Below are 16,239 nucleotides of genomic sequence, written 5' to 3'. Positions count from 1 at the left end.
GAGAAAGAGAGAGAGAGAGAGAGAGAGAGAGAGAGAGAGAGAGAGAGATAAGAGAGAGAAGAGAGGAGAGAGACAAGAGAGGAGAGAGACAAGAGAGGAGAGAGAGAGAGACAAGAGAGGAGAGAGACAAGAGAAGCAAGAGAAGCAAGAGAGGAGAGAGAAGCAAGAGAAGCAAGAGAAGCAAGAGAAGCAAGAGCAAATCACACAATGCGAATCCACGTGTTGTAACCAGTATGTTGCACCAAAGGTTGTGCAGCAAATGGTCCTACCCTCTCTTCTCCTCCACCACACACTCCAAATTGGCAGAACCGCCCGCACTTGCCTGCGCAGTTTGCTCATGGATACATCGTCTTTTGGTTCGCTCAAGGGCTGAATATGAAGCGGAACACCAAACGTTCATTGCAGAATATCAATGCATTGCGAGAAACGCTTTTTGTGGATGAAGTGAGCGAGTTTGGTGACAATCCTGACCGTTTCTTGGTCCTACTCACATTCCTCCTATCCTGAGCTGCCTTCTAATACTGCTAAAACATGCTGAACATTTCCATTTGCAAATACTTCAACATATTCCCGACCATAAAATACTAAAAGGAATCCTCTAAAGTTTTTTTTGCCTTCAACATGGCCACGTGATTCTCAGTGGCTTTGTATAACGGCACGGTCGTGGTTGAATTGTCCGATCAGCTGGTCATTGGGGGCACATCTGCACAGGTTGCAGAAACAAGATAGTCTATTAAGCCTCTGATCCTCCATGAAGTCCCGCTTTAACAGCCGGGTAATGGCGTCAGTAACGGCTGCGTGGATTTCTCCAATGCCCCTGCTGGATGTCTGCAAATCACAGTGGTTAACTCGATGGTCCACCGTTCAGTCGGGTTCCCACGCAGTCGCATGCTGGTAGGCCTTCCTTCCTTTACCATTTGTGCAGATGGTGAGCCATCCAAGCATGAGATGTGCGAATCCGGTTTAATGAGGACAATCGTTTTTGGGGGATCTATCACATTCTGGAAGCTCTTCTAACTGGAGGAATCAGGTATTAGGGTTGTTGGTATTTTCCCAGTACCATCACTATTGCTCCTGGATGTCAAATCCCAGGTGACTTTGTTCCAGAATGGCTCGTCTGATTTGAGGATGGACGTGGGTATGTTTCGCAGGTCTTCAGAAATGTGGACATTTTGATCAACCAGGGTGTGGTGATGTTTGTGGAGTGTTAGGTGAGAAGTGTTCAGTTGCTTTTATTACCCACGTGCTTAGCGCATAGCGGAGTTAATGAAACGGAAGACCAAGAAGGAACCCGAAGAAGTTAAAGAGCAAAGATGGAGTCATCAGGAGGAACCTGATAGGATTCGGGTTTCAGCCGCTACTCCAGAACACTCAAACCCATCCAGGTGCAGCCAAGTGAGACTTAAAGGAAAACTTCTGCAAGAATTCACTTCTCCTTCGAGAGATATATTAATTAAAGAGAGGAATAAAGAGAAAAAGGGATGAAGGAGAAGAAAAAGCAAGAATTAGAATGAATAAAGAGAATTGTGAAAAATCAATAAATAATAAAAAAAATATTAGAAAGAAATGTGAAAGAAACAAAGAACAAAGATGTCGGGAAGAACCCGGACAGAGACAGAAAATACGGCATTTTTGAAATGACGTGATCCGCTGCAGATTGCTCAGCGTGAATGTGCAGAAACCCTCGAGTAACGAAGTAATGATGGCCAAGACATATTTCATGCCTCCCACTTAAGGATTGTGGAATGCAACAACTAAAACTACTTTTAAAGAAGCCAAAAATATTTGGAAGCATACCTGCGAGAAACGGGTGTGCCTCTGCACTACAAAGCAATTGGAGAACTCCCTGATCGACTCGTCCAAAAAGTTGACATGTTGTAGTTCGTATTGCAAAAACCACCGACAATATGGGCCCATGAAAGGCCAAAGGTTCGTAGATATTTATCGTGTTCCTATATTCTCGTGAGTCTGATGTACATTCAGGAACAGAATAATTATGGTTAACCGTTTTGAAATTTCCACTCTTACATCAAAATGCTGAAAATTTTGTTGAACAGACGATTTGAATTCCAGATTTCACCCTCGAAATATTCTAAACATGAAACTTACTGTTTTTAAGGATGTTATAAAGGACACAAACTATAGGCACGAAGAACTAATGTAACGTGTAAAATAAGGTGGTGTAACAGACGGTGCATCAGCGGTGGTCAGCTTCCGATTCAATGTTGTTGTTTTTTTCCTCCATGCTTCAAAACTTTTGTTTTATTTCAATTAAATTGCATACCGTATTTGAACACGTATAACACAAATCACTGAAGAAGTTTGCACTTCCAAAAACCTTCAGTTTAGTAATACTTGGGCAAAAGTTTACGGCGTCTCGACCAATCTAATTTGCCGCATGCTCTCTGAGGGATGACTAACAGATAGATTCTGACAAAATGGTGGCACTTATTGATGCAATTACAGAGCTAACTTCATCCATAAGATCTGTTTGTTTAAGTTCCTTGTTTTTTTTCAAAGACTGTTCCAAAATCTTTAGTTTCTCCAAGAGGAATTGATAGAAGGTTCAGCTCTGGACTGTTCCATTTGACTCATCCGCTTCGTATGATTACCATCGTGCCTATTATTTAAAGTTCACGAACAAAGCTAATATAGATCTTGTTTGGAAACACAAAGCAAGAGTTTAAAAGACCCTTCCCATGTCCCTTTTCCCCAAACTGCGTGGGGTAAGGTGTTCTATTAACTCTCCAGTTGCCTCTGTGATAGTTCCCAGTGGGACTGCCAGGATAGCCTGGAGGTGTACACACTCACTTCTAAGTTGTTCAGCCTGGGTTCGAATCCCGACCCAGCTACAAACTGTCATCCTGGTGTTTTACAGGCAGGGTAACTTACGATGAACTGGGTCTCCCGTTTGCAGGCATTAGTTGGTGGATGTTAAAGATCCCATGGTATCCTTCACGAAGAGTAGGGGAGCTATCACCAGCACCTTCAACAAATTGCACATTCCTACCCAAACCTACAGAAAACACTGCATCACCAGCGCACCCTCTCCATTAGCCAATTATGCTTCCTCAAAGCATTGTGCTGCATACGAAAGAAGAAGCTCCCAACAGGATCCAGGTGTTTGGCGAGACTATTCTCTGTCCACACAGAGGCGCTGCACTCCACAGTTGAATATACCAGGGCCAAAGTAGCAGTGCGGAGAGTACGTGCACCTGCCGCACAGCTGCTGCCTGCAGGTTTCCACCATTTTGACCCTCATGTAGGTCTTTTTACCAACCTTCCATCGATGTTCTCGGCATCGTTGAGCTGTGATTCATGAAGTACCTCCAACATATTTTCGGGTGCCTCTCATTCTGGACTCCTTGACCACCAAGAAGTCACATCTCGGCCAGCATTTGGGAGCCCGTTTGTTCAAGTGGAGAGCAGTTGCCATGGTTTGTGAGATGTTTGGAAGATGTTGCCAGTATGTTTACTACAACTCCATTGCCTTTTGGTGCTTGCGCAGCAAAAAGCGTATCTCCTTACATCCTAAGTATGCAGTAAGAGCCACGTCGGCTGCTTCAGGGGAATTGCCGCAATGTTTTGCGTGGTATATCACTTGAAAATATAATAAAAAAATGAAAGTGCAACCATGAACCTTGTGGGAGACCATTGTTCAAGGTCCTTGAACAACTTGCTTAGTCTCCAAGGAAATCTCGAAACCGACGGTTGCTCGCCAATGACGTTAAGACCCGAATCGTGGCAGACGAATAGTGTGATAAGCAGACATCATGGTGATCATAACCAGAACCTGACTTGAGCTTGTTTTCGACAATTCTTGGCCGTTCCACATACAATCCCAGCCAGAGTTGCTCTTCCATGCGAGAATATTTAATTATCACGGCCATTCTTTTTTGTCACATGACGACATGTGGACTTTTTCTTTTTTTTCTCTCTCCAACATCGATGCACATGGAAAAGTGAGGCCATTGGGTGTATAGAAAGACAGCTTGGTGACAGTAAGGCGATCAGTTGGACACAATAAGCAAAGGGGATGGAGAGAGAGAGACAGACAGAGACAATAATGATGAAGAAACACAGTAAGTAACCTGGAGGGTCGAGGGTTAAGTGAGGTATGCTTAATGGAGGTAGACATGATTGTGGGTAAGGATGGGGGGAGGGGGATGACATGAAATGTTAGTTCTCCACTTGCTTGAAGCGTTCGAGGAAACAGCGAGATTAAACAGCCTCACGGAGGTGGTTCCACAAAGAGGAGAAAAAGGAACAAAAGAGCTGAGGTGAGTGTTAAGCCAGGATTTTGGGAGTTTAACCAGGAGGGGGATACTGGAAGAACGTGCGCACCCTGCAGGAGCTGGGAAGGGTCAGAGGGAGTTAGACCGAAGCATAGGCAGTAACAGAGATCTTTAGATTTCACAGAATCCAAGAGAGATGGATGTGATGCTGGGGTGGCCCAGTGGTCCATAACATGAGACCCCAAAAGGGCTTTAAAATATGATTTAGCTCACTCTCCCCCTCCCCCCAAACCACCTCCCTGCTTTAGCTCACTTTCCTTGTATCAAACTCGAGGAAGATTTGTCTTCTCCTTTCCTCTTGTTTCCAGGTCAACAATTGCTCAGAACCACGTTCAATTGAATCAGTTTTTCACCTTCCCCCATTGGCGTTTTGGAAAAGCCTGGTGTTGGCTTGGTGATTCGGGTGGCTGACTTTGGATCTTAGGATCCTGAGTTTCAGCCCCCCTTCCCATTGAATTAACACCAGGTGGGGTTAACTCAGCCTGTCATCCTGCTGAGGTGAGTGAAATGAGTACCAGTGTACTGGATGCATCCACAGCCTTGTGCTGCATACGAAGGAGGAGGAGGAGGAGGAGGAGGAGGAGGAGGAGGAGGAGGAGGAGGAGTTGTATTGGATAACATATTGGACTTCAGGCTGCGATCCTGTGTTCTGTATCCCCTACAATTTTGTATATGTCAAGAAAGGAAAGGCAACTTTGACACTGAATTAGCTCAGATTAGCATTTAAACAGCCCAAGAATAAGCTGCTTGAAAATAAGGGTAAAATTTGCTTCAGATGCTTTTATTTTTTTCAGCATTTGAAGGCCATGAGAAGAAGGAGCTTATCTTATGGAACAAATAACATAATATATTTCTTTCTTTCATGAAAGGAACCTGGTGTTGGCTTAGCGGTTAGGGTGGTGGCTTTAGGTCCGAGTGTCCTGAGTTCAAACCCTGTTGTCCGCTGAATTAACACCAGGGGGTTGACTCAGCCTGTCATCCTTCTGAGGTCGGTGAAATGAGTACCAGTGTAGCAGCCATGAGGCTGCACATGCTGGGGAGGGGTATCAACAGATTGATTAAATCCAGTACTAGTGTAGCGCAGGTATGATGGGCCGAATGGCCTCCTCATGCGCCTTAATTTATTGTAAATTCCTTGTAAATAAATTCCTTCAATCTTCAATTGTTTAATCCAGCAGAATAAACAAAGGTCTTGCAATTTCACCATAAACATTATAAAAACACAACTTTCATAGTAATGTGTGAATACTTCAGCCTTTTGTGCATGTGTTGTGTTTGTGTTCACACTGACTTGTTTCATCTCGCAGAAAACTTTGAACCTGCTGTTACTGGCACAAAATCTGTAATTGAAATTGGATTTTAAACATAATTTCCAGCATCTCGAGTAAAGAGTGGCAATTTCAAGATGATTACCCAGAATTGTTCTTTTCCTGAACATACGTATATTCATATGTAAAATATATTGATAACGGCAATCACTGCTCACACAACTCCCACTCCCAGCCCCCTCCCTCCCAAACATGATCAATAGTAAATATCATCATTTCAAACTTACCCTGTGCATCGACAAGCCCCAGATATGACCTTCCCATCGGTGTTAAGAAGCACAAAGGTTCGGGAAGAACCCAGCTGTCTACCAACCTTCGGGCCTTTAACAGGCCCACATCGTCGGTAGTTTTTACAGTGTGGACTGCAGGCTATCAACTTCTGAACGAGTACATCAGAAAGATCTCTAAATCTGAAATTGGAGGCATACCCCTTTCTCATAGGTATGTTTCCAAGTATTTAGAACTTCTTTAAAAGCTTGGAGAGCCGTTTCATGCTCCAATCCCTATCTGGCACATATGATCCATCGGGGCGTCCTGGACATGTATCATGTTACTTTGGGTTTCTCCACATACGCGTGGAACAATCTTCAGTGGATTACATAATTTTGAAAGCCATGTGTTGCATGTCGCTTAAAACGAATTGAAGAAATGTCTTCTACTTTCACATTTCACAAAGCAGATGGTACAGCTTACTTTTTAATTTAGCTGAAAGGTGATATTTGACTATTTTTAGTTGGTAGATAGATTATCTTATTTTCTGGATGTCTGTCTGTCGTTTAATCCACACTATCAAAATATATTTATATCTACACAAAATTTTATTTTCAGTTTATTTATGTATTTGGAAGCTTGTATGTCTGTCCACATGTACATACTGAATTCAAATGATTCTTCGAATTGTTTAGGAGCTATTGGATATAATCCTTCATCTGTAATGGATGTCTACATGTCATGGACCAATGGCTGCTTCCAAGAAATGTTACCTTTCCCTGCTTGAGCTCTTCCTCAATTTTATCAGGTCAATCAAGGGAAGGAAATTGGGGACTCCACAAAGCATGCCTCCAGAGGATGTTGCCTTGGATGTTTGAATATGACCACATCAATTATGCAAGATACCTGACCATCTACTTGTGGGACATGTTACAACTTCCAACAAATCATTCCTCAGCTGATGGATATATGAAGCAGGGTGAATTTGCTGTGCAGCGGGCAGAGGACAAAGCTTTCGACCAAATTCTGGTTGACAAGACCATTGAACAGACAGTGAATAGGGACAGCAAGACACCTGGTAGCATCATTGGTCCAAATAAATAAGCACTTCGGAGCTGAATTTTCACAGCACATGACAGAGCTGCCATCACACAGAGCTGCAGAAGGATGGCAGGTCTGCACACAGATGAAAGTGGTCCACAAAAAAGAAGCATTAAAGCTAATAATTAAGCAGGATGAAGAATGTGTGGAGCGCATTGTAGCCTATCTGTTGGATCAGACTTAATCCATTTCAGTCATCAACAAATCTTGTCAGTCTCACATCAGGGATTGTGCCACCAAAGATCCAACTGAAGACCTTCTAAAAACTCAGGGCAAGAGGGAGGAAAGGACAATGAGTGATTTTGTAAAGTTAAGAGTGAGCAGCAGTGATCTTGATTTATTTGACCCACTCAAAAATCTTCAACTGAAGAACAAAAAATGAACAAAAGAAACCACAAAGACTGACCTCGATTTCTTTACAAGATGCCTAATCAGAGCGCAGAGCAGGCATCTTGATGTATGAGAGGTTTTCGGATGTGAACTAGAGGAAGTACCACCATCTTTAGCATCAAAAGATAGAGGACTGTGCAAAACATCAAAATCAAAGCTCTCTCACCCCCTGGAGAGGAAAACCATTCACTCTGATCAGTGACCCCAAGGATCTGTGTTTATCAAGGATGGGATGGTACTCCTCCATATTGTGAAACAAATGCCCAAGACCTTCATGAGCTTGCAGAGAAGATCCTGAAACTACTCCTAAGACAGGCACACAGCTTTGATTCAGTTTCCAGGGTGGACTTTGTTTGTGACAAACATCAAATGTTTCCATCAAAAGCATGGAAAGGAGCCAGGGTTCTCTTGGTGGGGTCTTGCAAGTCAAGATTTCAAAATGTCCAAAGGGCAAAAATTCTGAGCTGATGACCTCAACAAACAGGAAATCATAAGGTTCCTTTGCAAGGAATGGCAGGCGAGTGGGTATGTCTGTGTTCTGGAGGGGAAGGAATTTTTTGTGACTGTTGACAAAGATTGCCACAGGCTAACATCAGTTGGTGACACAGTTCAGTGAAAGACACTCCTTTCCCTACATTCAAATCAAGAAGAAGTAAATTGTCGATTACTTCTCCATTCGCAAAAATGCAGCAAACAATGAATACGACATGATCATAATCAGAAGCCCCGACACTGTAGTCACCAGTCTCAGCAACTACCACCAACAAAGCGCGCACTGACGAAACACACACAGCGAGCCAACAACCACAAGCCGGAATCTGGAAATATGCTATGGAGTCAGAACCTGATGTTCCAAGTCCATGTAGCCATGGATGGACTCCATCCAATGACATCCTGTTTATTCATTGGACAGCGAAGGAGCCAGCTCCAAAAAAATTCCTGTAGTATGCTTGTTGTGGATGTAAAACTCCCTGTGCTACCAGGCGTTGCACCTGCAATATAGTGTATTTATCATGCACCGATGCATGCCACTGTCCAAAAGACTGCTCCAACAGAAGAGCGAACTCATGCGTACATCCTCTGAGTGATGACAGTGACAATGAAGATTAAGTTTTGTGTCATGATAAATATTGATTCCGCATATTTGCTGGACTGTTGTAACTAATTATTTATTTATTTGTGTGAGTTCAACTGATGGCTTCCGATTTTCTTTTAGTTTGTCAGTGAACTGATGTATAACATTTATAGTTCGACAATGCATGTTGACAAACAAAAAGTTAACAAAGTTTAGGTTGAGCATTTCTAATACTAGAACGGGCACTCGGTAGAGCACATACCTCGACGAGGCTGAATAGTTTACGTTTTGTGTCACACTGATAGGCTGGACCTGCATCCGGACCTGAACCAAAATCGAATCGGCTTGTTCTCGTCACCTACTCAACTGATCCACCGAGTTTCGTCCGAATCCGTGCGCAATTCTTCGAGATATCATGTCCTGTCTCGCAATTTTGAAGCATCACTATAAAAACTTTTTAAATTCTTGGATCCGGCTCCAGATCTTCATCAAAATCAAACTAATTTGTCCTTGTCACAAAACCAACCTGTCCACCAAGTTTCATCCTAATCTGTCCAAACGTTTTGAGATATCTTGCTCACAGAGAGACAAACAAACAGGAGTAAAAACCACCTACGCCCACCTTCGGTGGCAGACCTCATACGTAATGCCATTTGAAGCTACCATTGGAGGTTTTTGTGAACTCGATGAGAAATAAAGCATCGGTATGACAAAATAATGTCTATAATTCACAATGTAAGTGTATTTGCACACCAAGACTTTCAGTGCCTATACACCAAGTCTTTCAAAAGCAAACTAAATACCAGAGGATTGCAAAAGTGTCCCAAAATTTACAAACAAAGGTCTGTTATTAATGTGCCTCTCACTTATCATAGAAAAATTGAAGTTGGATCATATTGAAATGTATATATTCACATTTAAGTTCAGTTCAAAGCAAAAGACAAAAGTATCAATGACTTATGGACTTAACCTCCTTGAGCCAAAAAAAAAATATTCTAAAATTCTGTTTGTTCTTTTGGGCTGTTTAAATGCTAACCTGAGCTAATCCGGTATCAAATCTGCCTTTGCTCGCTCGCATGTCCAAAATTGTAGGGGATACAGAATGCAAGATGAGATTCTGAAGTCCAATATGATATCCAACATGCTGACCCAGGCAAAAATGCTCCAGTTAGAACTATAGTATATGCGAGTAGTACTCTCATATACTATAGTTGGTAACAGGCCCTACTACAGTAGTCTGCAGAGAATTACTGTGAGAAAGAAATGCTATTTTTGCCTGGGTAGGTGCATAGGTAGGTAGGAGGGTAGATGCGAAACTGATGAAACTGGACAAGGTTTTGGGCAATTCTGACCTAGAAATGAACAGAAATGAATATTGGACAAATCTTCCAAAATTTTGAGACAAAGTAGGTGAACGGAACCATTGAGGGGGTGGGCAGCAAGGATGTCAATATTTTGGGGTCTCATGTGATGGACTATAGTCTGCGGCTGCTTACTAAGTTCAGTTTTGCAGTGTGGTCAACCCTGGAGGAGTCATGGATAGTAAAGCCACAAAGTTCCAGACACTGAACTTCTTCCATTGGCTGACCATGGAAATAGATAGGTGGGTTAGTTTGACAATCCTTATAGAGTGACAGGGTGAGACTACAAGATTTTCCAGGATCAAAAGACATGTTCCGTTTTTCAGACCAGCATCTAATCAATTCCAGATCAGCAGAGAGTGACACAGTTGCTGTCTGCCTGTCAGTGTAATGGGTGTACCGCATGACCCAATGTGGGGTTACCTATAAAGAAGTTTCGGTGCTTTCAGGATTAACTTGGCTATGTCATGTAGGATATCAGATAATATAGTATATAATTATTTACTTTCCCCCCTCATTTCCAGTACAGTATTTTCTTAATTTGACAAAGTATTGTTTCTTTCTGATCATCACTATTGGACATGGATGTTTCAAATTTCACACGCACTTTCTTTATACTCTATCGAAGCTTTATGTAGTGTTTATTTATAGGTGGTGTAATGGTTTGATAATCTGCTGTGAGTCTGCGAGGTCAGTAGTTCAAATCCTAGTGGAGTCATTCCAAATAATCTGAAAATGGTATGTGCTGCTTCCTTGCTTAATGCTCAGAATTTAAAAAAAGATAGAGCATGAACAACACAAGTATAGGTTGGCACTGCTGCTCAGGCTTGATGGGTCTAATGACCTTCTGTGTTGAAGTTATTTACAAGGGAACTTATTATCTTGCCAAAACGAAGTTTTTGCAAGATCTGTTACTTGGTAAGTTTTTTTTTTTTGTTTGTCTGTAATCATTGGATTTTTCACCTTTATATCACTCTGTAGAGCACAATTCTCGTCGGAAACTCTTGTGGGTACACATATCGTAGTATTATTACAATACCCTTCAGCACACATAAAGGTCAAGGTCAAAGGTCAAGCAAGATCACTTTGCGGTAAATCATGGAGGTCGACAAAACCCTTATTTTTTGAGTAATTTTAATCGAATCATCTCCGAACTTTATGGGAATGTAGTATATGGTCTGGCGCTCAGCTGATTAGTTTTTGGTGGCGATTGTCCTTGACCTTCATGGTTAGCACCTGAGGTCAAACATATTTGACCCCAAGGTCAAATTTTCAAGTTTTAGGAACCATATCGTGTAGTACCTCAAATTGAGCACCTCAATCAGTGCTTTCTTGATATGTCAAGCTTGAGACATTATGACGTCATTTGGTGATGTTATGAGGCAAACGCATATTTTTCATGGTCACTCTGTAGAACGATTCTCATCGGAATCTCTCGTAGGCAGATATTCCTCAAGGAGTCGCTCCTGGTGGATAGCAGCTCTGTTCACCTCAGTGTAACCTTAAAGAAGTCACGCGTGGTCACCATTTTGGAAGATACGGGTCACCCTGCGGGTGACATTGGTTTATGTTTTATTATTTATCCCCATATGCTTTTTAGATCCTCGTGGAGAATCTCTAAGTCTTTCTCACGTTGTTGTTCTACATCTTCTTCTTATGGACTTTTTTGTTTCACAGCCTACAGTTTTCATCGAAACTTCCTGAAACTTGGCAAATATTTCTAAAAATACCCTGCGCAGACAGTAACCATCTCCGATTTTGAAAATTCCTCCTAGAAAAAAAAGTTATGACATCAAAATATCTCCGCTAATGGAAATCGCCGAAAAAAATATTTCCGAAACTAGGCAAGCTTTTTGAATTCTGTTTGCGGGAATCGAACAGGGCATTAGCAGAGATGAATTACCGCACATATAATACATCACTCTGACGTCATATCAATTTTATGACGTCATTCCAATTTTTTGACATTTTTTGTTTCACAACCCAGAGTTTTCATCGGATCTTCGTGAAACTTGCCATGTATATGCAGAAAGCCCACGCGCAGGCAGTAACCATCTCCGATTTTGGAAATTCTTCCTAGAAAAAAAGTTGACGTCATAATATCGCCGCTAATGGAAATCGCCTATACCACTATCTCCGAAACTCGGCAAGCTGTTTGAATTTTGTTTGCAGGAATCAAGCCGGGCATTAGCACAGATAATTTATCGCAAACCTGATACATCACAATGACGTCGTATTCGTTTTTATGACGTCATCATAAAGAGGACGAGGATCTTAGCTCATTTGAGCTTGTTGACAAAAATGGGGATATTGTAATCGCTCCGTCTGTCCGTCTGTACATCCATCACGGTGTCTGCTCCTAAACGGTTGTGCAGAAATTCATCAGACTTGGTAGTTATGATGACCACATGGCAAGAGCCATATCATTTTTGGCCCCATCCCTTGGGGTGGGGTCAAAAGGTCAAATATCAAAAAATGCAATTACGTCACCATTTAAAACATTTTCTTCTTAAACTTTGTCGATACAATCAAGATTGGGGGACGCATGAAATAGGGAACATTTTTTTTGTATTTCACCTCCTGTTCCTCCCCCAGGGGGTGTGGATTTCTGGTGAAAACAGGAATTAAAAAAAAAACTTCTGGTGGGAAGAGTGGGGGTTTAAGATGGCGTGGAAACTTTTGTTTGCTTTCAGTGTCGACTTTCTCGGATGTGCACGAGCACATGTTTCCAGTGTGGGACGTCTCTTTTAAATAGCCTCGTTTGTCGAAAATGCCTTGGTCCCCAAGGTGCTCTTTAATAACGGATATCCTTGACAGGTAATCATCACCACGCTGTGCAGCTAATTGTCTCTAAATTTGAACACCTTGATGTTTTCAGTGACCGGAGATTTCATGGTTAATCGCTCCCACCCCCTCCCAACCCCCCTTCCCTCATCTTTTTATTTGTATTTTATTTTAATTAAATCTCACCCACTCCATCTTTATTCTCCGAAGGTGAGATAAAGCAGGAAGAATGTGGTTATGAGGACTGGCTTAGCATCACCGTGAAAACAAATTGTCTCCAAAAAATATTTAATCTACACACATCACTCTCCTGCCTTGCTGCTGTTGTTATTAAAGGCTAGCAACTTATTTTCAACAGAAACAATATTAAGGTTATGTCATTTAATATTTCTTCTTCTTCTTCTTCTTCTTCTTCTTCTTCTTCTTCTTCTTCTTCTTCTTCTTCTTCTTCTTCTTCTTCTTCTTCTTCTTCTTCTTCTTCTTCTTCTTCTTCTTCTTCTTCTTCTTCTTCTTCTTCTTCTTCTTCTTCTTCTTCTTCTTCTTCTTCTTCTTCTTCTTCTTCTTCTTCTTCTTCTTCTTCTTCTTCTTCTTCTTCTTCTTCTTCTTCTTTCTTCTTCTTCTTCTTCTTCTTCTTCTTCTTCTTCTTCTTCTTCTTCTTCTTCTTCTTCTTCTTCTTCTTCTTCTTCTTCTTCTTCTTCTTCTTCTTCTTCTTCTTCTTCTTCTTCTTCTTCTTCTTCTTCTTCTTCTTCTTCTTCTTCTTCTTCTTCTTCTTCTTCTTCTTCTTCTTCTTCTTCTTCTTCTTCTTCTTCTTCTTCTTCTTCTTCTTCTTCTTCTTCTTCTTCTTCTTCTTCTTCTTCTTCTTCTTCTTCTTCTTCTTCTTCTTCTTCTTCTTCTTCTTCACCAGGCCAGTGATGAGAAGTGCTGTATATGTTGTTGGTAATTGATATGATGCGTGGATATAACCACATAATGCTCCACAACCAGTCTGCTGCAAACTGAAGGCACCACTAATGGATTATAAATATCTGCCCAGTCGGCAAGAGTCATGTCTGACATTTTGACCACCTTGATATTTTGACCACGCTGTGGTCTTCCCAGTAACAAGAAGCTTTTTTGTAATTTTAAAATTTCTTCACTCATCGGATTACATTGTTTTTTTTGGACAAGGGAGAAGCTTGGTACGAGGTAGGTCAGGAATATCTAATACTAGTGGTTCGTTCTTGTATTCTGCAAGCCGGTAAATAAATCAATTCAATTAGAACGGCACTTGCTGGAGCGCGTACCTCCGCCAGGATGAACAGTTTATGTTTTGTATCCCACTGATCGGCCGGATCTGGATCCGGACCTGAACCAGAATCGAATTGGTTTAGTCTTGTCACCCACCCAACTCATTCACCTCGTTTTGCCATAACTCGTCCACAACGCTTTGAGATATCATGCTGTACCGTACATCGTTTTTGGTCTTGTCTCTCAATGGTGAACAATCACTGAAAAAATTAAAAAAAATTCTCATATCTGGATCCTTATCCAGATGTTCACCAAAATCGAATCGATTCGTCTTGTCACATATCCAACTTGCCTGCCATGTTTCGGAGGCAGAGGGGGGATGGGGGAAATCCAGCAGATGTGACACCCACATCTTGAGAGCAGAGGGGGGATTCCAGCAGATAGGGGGATTCCAGCAGATGTGACACCCACATCTTGAGAGCAGAGGGGGGATTCCAGCAGATGTGACACTGAGTTTAATGTCCATCCAAAAGACTCCACATGCACTGCTGAATCACCCTGCCTGTGAAACACCAAGATGACAGTTTATAGCGGGGTCAGGATTCAAACCCAGGTGACACGGCTTAGAGCAAGCGTGCATACCTCTCGGCTATCCTGCCATGTTGTGGCAATTAATTGCTTTATAAATACTGGAAACATTTTTTACTCATTGTAATCCTCTAATTTATTTTTGCCTTCCTAACTCCGGAGATGTCCCCACGGAGAACTGAGCCACATTATCGCCATGGTAGCTTGGTTGAGATCGAACCTTGTGGAGTGCTCACAAAGTAGCTTAAGTACTCAAGCAAGCACTTCAACAAAACAATTGAAGAAACTTAAAAAAAAACACAAAACGTTTAATTTTTAGATGTGTATCTATCTATGTCAAAGTGATGGGTCGTATAATGAAAGCAGGTCGTACAAAAAGGGGAAACGTAAAATAAAACTTCACATTTTCAGCAGGTGAGCCACCACCCGAAGCACCGCACGAAAACGCAGGGCCAAACGCAGGCAAGTGAGGCCTGAACTTCGCTCAAGTTGATTAATATATTCAGTGACGGTGTGAAAACGTTTTCTGTGTGTGGCCATGACTTGCAAACGAACAACCAAGCAGCTTGTAGAGCACTCACCAAGTGGCTTAAGCACTCAAGCAAGCACTCCAACAAAACAGTTGATGAGGAACAGCTGGCTTGGCAAGCAATTAGCGATCACCGATCAGTCATATAAACACCATGCACCCAGAAATGCCCGGAATGTCAAACAATGCCCAAACTGGACAAATGAACACTTTTTTTGCAGGGGGGGCAGTTGGAACTGCTGCTGAGGTCAATTAAGAAATTTAAATTTTGAAATTTGGCTAAGCTTAAGAGATTTGAGAGGTTATGGCATGTGCAGAAATGAAATAAAGCTGTGAATGTTGGTATCCCTGGGTGTTTATAAGCATTGCAATGTATCCAGTGATTTGTTGGTATGACGAACAGGGATTTGGTGACATGAATGAGGAAAGTGAAAAAAAAAACTTTATTGTGAGGAAACCATTGTGTCCTGTTCCAATTCAAGGCATTGTTGAGAAGGCCAAAAAAAATGACAAATTAAGACCCCAGCAAGCTGACAGAGGGCTGACACCTTCATAAAGGATAATTAAACAAGGCCATTAATTATCTTCAAAAGGGGTGTTTAAATTAACTCAAACACCCAGTTTTTTTCATTCATGCACTCCCTTAGAGTTCACTTAGTATGCATGCAAAGTGTGGGGCCGCTCGGGTTCATGGTTTTGGAGTTATGGAGGAGACCGATGGACTGACGGACTGGCTGACACACATTTATCAACATATGCAAATGTATATATATATATATATATATATATATATATATATATATATATATATATATATATATATATATATATATATATATATATATATATATGTATGTATGTATGTAGTCTATGTTGAATGGTGTGCGCAATGGTCAAAGTTACAAAAGCTTATAAAAACAATCTATGTATGGAATTCTTCTTGTTCCTTTCTTATTCTTCTTCTTCTTCTTCTTCTTCTTCTTCACCAACACCACTTGTTTGCAGCGATGGCTGGGCAGACCGCTATGAGGTAATCGAGGGTTATGAGGAGGAGTCTGTGGGTGGCATCACCATCAAATTACAATCGTCAAATGTCCAGTGGTTTGATGACTACTATCTGAATCTTCACCTGAAAGACAACAAGCGCAACCCCTGGTTCTCAGAGTTTTGGCAGCATCGGTTCAAGTGTCGCATTCGAGGAGACCCGAAGGAGAACCGCAGCATGCAACGCATCTGTACCGGTGAGAAGGAATACCCCAATTTGTATCATGTCCATTAAAAATAGTCTCAGACTGTTAAGCCGGCTGTCCCGTTTGTTTGTAGGCTCATTGAAATGTGTTGCGTCGATGCC

The 16,239-nt window shown here is 41.7% G+C and overlaps 1 protein-coding gene across 1 annotated transcript in view; it reads left to right on the top strand.

Moving 5' to 3' along the window:
• LOC147011612 (metabotropic glutamate receptor 1-like) overlaps positions 1-16,239 on the top strand; it is a 136,936-nt gene that overhangs the window by 60,090 nt on the left and 60,607 nt on the right. Inside the window, exon 3 of the mRNA XM_085858483.1 lies at positions 15,894-16,129. Within this exon, the coding sequence (XP_085714609.1) occupies positions 15,894-16,129 (236 nt within the window). The remainder of the gene's footprint in view (positions 1-15,893; positions 16,130-16,239) is intronic.

This window comes from Eptatretus burgeri, chromosome 15, assembly GCF_056783735.1.
Source record: "Eptatretus burgeri isolate ZD-2024b chromosome 15, Ebu_testis_v1, whole genome shotgun sequence".
Lineage (NCBI taxonomy): Eukaryota > Metazoa > Chordata > Myxini > Myxiniformes > Myxinidae > Eptatretus > Eptatretus burgeri.
The sequence above is the reverse complement of the archived record's forward strand: the minus strand, read 5'-3'. Positions and strand labels throughout refer to the sequence as shown.